Raw genomic sequence first — 5,401 nt, 5'->3', positions numbered from 1 at the left:
CTTCCTTAGGGTTTCATACTATTAACCTCTTGCCATCTTTAAATATTATTATTGAAGCTGGATACCCCCGAGAATTTCACTTTGTTATCATATAGTTTTTGCCCATAAAGTCTCATTTGGTTTTTCTTCCTAATAGTTTCTTGGCAAAAATCCTCTCTCACCCAAACCTTTTTCCCTCTGAAGGTCAAGTCCTTCTTTTTCAAGGTCTTATATACTTCCTGCTGTAACTTTTCTCTTGTAAATTTGACTATAACGTCTCATGGGGCTCCTCCTTCCCTTCTCCTTTGCAATTTATGGGCTCTTTCAATGTCTTGGGGTTGCATCTTAACCCCATTTTCTTCTATCCATTCTCTAAGTGTTCCTTTTAGAAGCTTATTGTTTATCTCTTCCGAAATCCCTGCAAAGATGAGGTTTGCTCTTCTGTTCCGGTCTGATAGCTCAGTAAGCTGGCTAGTTAGCTGTTCTATCTTCTGTTTGTTTTTTGTAGCCAGCTCATTAGCAGCGTTTGCTGTCTGCTTTGTTTCTTTAAGCTTGGCTGCCAACTCTGTAACAGCCTCTTTTACTTTCCTAATTTCAGCTTTTATCTGTTCCTGAGAAGTTGTCACAATATTTTGGAATGCAGACAGTTGCTCAGAAAGTTCTTTTATAGTCTTGGCCATTACTCTCACTATCTTCCAGTGAGTCTAATAAGAGCTGTGAGTTTGGCCTGGGCGTTGCCTCCTTAAAATAATAATAAATAATTGCTATCTTACCTTCTGAAATCTCAAAGAGGAATTCCTGTGTTCTCCAGAAGTTCATACGTCAATTTCTTCTTTTAGTTATCCTTGAAGGCGGACTAATTACATTCTTTTTGAGCTTTTAAGATAATAATTCTAAGGAGGTGTTGGGCAAGCTGCTGGCTTTCTCAGCGCATGCGTACAACTCCCTCCCTTTTGAAATTTTAAATTAGTAATTTGTCCCATATTTTCAAAGTCCATTGATGTCCACTCGGTCTAGGAGGATTTTTTTTCAAATGTGTGCTATTACTTTCAAGTTATTTCTTGTCACTCTATACCACCAAGGAATATCAGGATCATGTTGTGGAGGCAGGCAATGGCAAATCACCTCTGAACATCTTCTTGCCTTGAAAACCCCACCAGTGTCACCATAAGTCAGTGTGACTTGATGACCAAAAAATCCCTCCCCCAAAAAAACCCTCATCGCTTGGATTTTTTTTTGGTTTTTGGTGGTACCAAATTCCTCAAGCAGCTCTCCGTGTACTTATAATGCTTTGGTTGAATTTGTAAAGCATGAACATTTAAAAATTGTTTCACATGTCAGTATGAAAGGCAACATTTACCATAGCAGCTCCTGACAACAAATAATCGAAAAGTCTGCCGGCAAAGAAGCCTTGGTCACGGTCCTCTGAGAAAGTCCTGCCATGGAGATCTGGCGCGTTTCCAGTGGGGGGGAATTCCATCGTCCAGGGGCGGCCGCTCCAAAGGCCTTTTAAGCAGTTGTGACTGACCCATCCTCGTATGTTGGTGACTCCTGCAAAATGACCTCATTCCTAGGTCTCAGAGGTACCTATGGTAAGCCTCTCCCTGAGATAACCCTCAGCCAGGCTATATATAGTTTTTAAGATTAGCACCAGTGGAGCCATTGGATGGAACAGTAAACCCACACTTCCTTGGCCATATCTGTGCTTATCCTTAATTCTCATATCTCTTCCCTGCTGTATCCCTCCCTGACCCAAAGTGTAGCAAGAGGCGCTGTGGCCCAGTGATAGGGCAAGTGTTTGGCCTGCAGAAGGTCCCAGGTTCAGTCCCCAGCATCTCCAGTTCAAAGTCAGTGTGAGAGACCTGGATGTGAGACCTCGGAGAGAGCACCCGCCAGTCTGAGTAGACAGTACTAACCGGTGCTGGTGTCAGCAGTGGGGCACACGCTGAGGCCATAGTTCCCTCTAAGCTGAGTCGGTGTGAGCTAGCTTTTTTAGATTTTTAGCCTCTGGCTCACAGATTTTTGTCTTAGCTCAGGAAGGATGGCTCCAAAGCAAACTGATTTATGCAGCAGCCAAATCGCTCGCTCACTTTAATGCCAGTAGCTCACAAAGTAGAATTTTTGCTCACAAGACTCCATAGCTTAGAGGGAACATCTCTGCTGTGAAATAATTGTGGATTTTTCTCACACTGCAGGCTTCACACCACAGTGAAGTCAAAAATGGCAACTTTATTTATGCAGGGCTTTTTTTGGTAGAAAAAGCCCAGCAGGAACTCATTAGCATATTAGGCCACACCCCTGACAGCACAGCTCATTACCACATTAGGTTGCACCCCCATGTTACCAGAAGTGTGGTCATCCAGCCACACCCACCTTTTGCTTCTTATTCTGTTTACCTTGTTTGTTGTCAAAACCAAGGGCTTTTTTTGTAGCAGGAACTCCTTTGCATGTTAGGCCACACACCCCTAATGTAGCCAATCCTAATGAGTTTCTGCTGTTGGGTGTGGCCTGTTATGGTAATGAGTTCCTGTTGGGCGTGGTCAACTTGGGAGCCAGCTGGAACTCCGTTCCTGTGCGTTCCTGGCCAAAAATAGCCCTGACTTTATGGTGGTGGACGATAAGTTCTCACCAAAGCCAAGGGACAGTTTGCTCCTCTGTTCACACACATTCCCCCTCTCAGTGGACATCAAGGAGAATTCTTTTTGGAGGTTCTGCATGTCACAGACACAACAGGGAAAAGGTCTCTTAAAATGCGCGTGTCCAAACTGGCTGATCGAATTGCATTTTGAAATAGGTGGTGGTTTTTTTAAAAACACAAACAACTGAGATAATAGTAAAACTGCTATTCTCTGCGGATGAGTCCAGGTAAGTGACCGTTCAGACTCACTGATGTCTCTTGCAGGCCGTGCCCAAGACAGACAGGAGAAGACACAAGCTGAAATGTTAGGCCCACTGCACTCATGATACCGCATGTATTTGAATGAGGTCTAAATCCTAAATAAAAGAGGGAATTTGTTTGATCCTGTCTGTATAGGGCCGCTGTTCTCACTGAAGATAAGCATGAAACAATTTTATCGAAAGAGAAACCCTGCAAGTGAAAAAAAGTTTAAAAAACAACAACCAGTAAATCACAATATGTGTTACATTTTAAACGTCTTACTAATTTTATTCAGCAATTCGCTTTACAATATATCTATTTTTTTTTAAATTTCTCTGGGGAAGACTTATTTCTCAAACTTATTTGTTTTTGCTTTCTGTTCCCCTATTTTATTCCAGGCCGTCCTCGCTGATCTTTCGACTCTGAAAGTCATGCCTCTTCTTCAGATTTTTCTGTTTGCCACCGGGACTTGATCCTCCCTGGAACGCCTGGACTGCAGTGTGCTAGACCTCCGTCGGATGCTAATCGTAAACTATGCAACATCTTAACGAAATCAAATGAAAAGTAGATTGCCATGAATAAGTTGTTTTTTTTTCTCGTCTGCACTTCTTACCTGGGAAAACAAAGGCCCTGAATGCTTCTGAAAATCAAGTCACATGGCTGCATGCTGCTGAATGTGAGCCGAACTACAGCACCTGGACATAATGCAAGTCCCAACACTGCCGATCCACTCAAACGCAGACCCTCTCAAATGCCGCTGGAAGGAAAGACTACTGATTTCTCCATCTAAGCACCACCCTTTTGCTGCTATGAAACTGGAAGGGAGGTCTATTCATCGTTATCCCGTCATTCCATCTGTCATCTTAAAAGTCCTGCAATACTTGAAAAAGAGAAGGATTCAAATTACGCTCCCTGGGAATCTGCCCACGGCAGTACCTTTTTCTTTTCCTCTTTCTTTTTCGTCTTTGGTTTCGTTTGTTCTCGACGGGAGGAGTAACAATAGCCTTTTCTTTTCAAAACAGAAGTCAAAAGTGTTGTGAGAGAGGCACTGTTCCTTGTGTGGTGCGTGGCCCTGTTCTTCCTTCTGTCCCGCTGTTCCCTTTGGCCTGACAGGATTTGCAGGTTTTTGAAGCTCCACCTAAAAATCTGCAAGGCCTGTTTACCTCTGGGACCCACAGAAAGAGAACAGGGGAGGGGAGCTCTCGTGTGTCCTCCCTTCCAGTCTGCGCAAGCAAGGGATCCGTCCCCACTCTCCATCTCCTCCTTCCCGACTCTCCCAACCACAGCATGTTGCAAAGCTGTACGTCCTCTGCAAAGCGGCCTGGGCGCACAGCTTCCTTCAGAACCCTTTTTCTGTACGGGAGCCAAAGCAGTTGCTTGTGCCTGACGTCAGGAGCCCCCGCTTTCTCTCCCTCGACTCCCAACTCCTCTCGAGCAGCTGAATGTGCTGCCTCTGCCCGTTCCCCAGCCCCGGCTGGCCTACCAACTCGTGTGTCAACTCGAGGAGGAGCCTGGGCTCGTATTCCGGCGTGACTCGAGTCGCACTGCTCCTAGGCAGGCAGATGATCTCGCACTGGTGCGTCACTGAGGGTTTCTTTTCCCTCTGGGGATTTCACTAAAGCCTCCCTAAAAGCCCAATCAATTACCAGATTATTCTAATTTAGCCCACGGACAGCTGTCGGCCAAGATTGGGTGTCAAGGCATCCCTTGGTGTAAAGCCGCCTTGCCTTGTTACTTCGACTGCTAAAGCCTTGTTACTCTTTGTCCAATCTGTGCCCTTGGGTCCATTTGTAGTGCCCAGTGGCTTCCAGCCAGAACCTGACCCGTTTTATTTTGTCAGTTGAAAGGGAGTTTGTATGACTGTCCCTGTGCTGCTGAGTGTTGAAACCTTTACAGTGTTGAAATCTTTCCAGCAAGTGAGTTTCTTTTCATCCGATCCACCAGATACTCCGTGAGCACACACGCTGTTTGGCCAGGGCTTGTGCCTGAAGGCTTTGTGGAGGCCTCCGTTGTCCACTTGATTGATGCACATGGGACATGCCCATGAATCAAACACTCGGTAGAAAGTAACTTCAGGTCCAGAGTTTAGATGTTTACTCCTGTGCATGTAAGATGGTGGCAACTTATTAAACCGTTTTCTGAAAGGATGAGTTGAAGAATTTAAAACGTGACATTTATTGTACCAAGCACGGTCATTCTTTCCTTATGAGGCTGCATTGCCGCTGGAGCTTAAGTTTCACCTTTTTGTTACCCACAATAAAAATTGTGTTTTTCATAATATGATCTGCTGGCTGCCTGCAGGTTTTTGCCTTTGTTTAATTGTTTTTCAAACTGTGCTGAAGTTCTCCACTCAGATAGATGGCATCCTAGTAGGAGGTGTCTGTCAATCCTGCTTGGTTCCTAGGGCCTTGTCAGGAATTTGGCTGCGTTGCTGACAGCAGCAGAAGCTGAATCATCCGCCTCAAACATTTTCAGCCTGTTTCTCTTCTGCCAGCCACTCACTCACACATAGATTCAGGTGGGTAGTGTGCCTGCACACGAAAG

General features: G+C 45.0%; 1 protein-coding gene across 1 annotated transcript in view; it reads left to right on the top strand.

Annotated features, from left to right (window-relative positions):
* The window catches only part of LOC107123094 (TBC1 domain family member 19-like), an 81,102-nt gene extending 75,996 nt beyond the window's left edge, over window positions 1-5,106 (top strand). The window contains exon 12 of the mRNA XM_015426270.1: window positions 3,256-5,106. Coding sequence (XP_015281756.1) covers window positions 3,256-3,330 — 75 coding nt within the window. The 3' untranslated portion in view covers window positions 3,331-5,106. The remainder of the gene's footprint in view (window positions 1-3,255) is intronic.
* Window positions 5,107-5,401: the final 295 nt, after the last annotated feature.

Source organism: Gekko japonicus, unplaced genomic scaffold, assembly GCF_001447785.1.
Source record: "Gekko japonicus isolate JY-2015 unplaced genomic scaffold, Gekko_japonicus_V1.1 scaffold451, whole genome shotgun sequence".
Taxonomy (NCBI): domain Eukaryota; kingdom Metazoa; phylum Chordata; class Lepidosauria; order Squamata; family Gekkonidae; genus Gekko; species Gekko japonicus.
The sequence above is the reverse complement of the archived record's forward strand: the minus strand, read 5'-3'. Positions and strand labels throughout refer to the sequence as shown.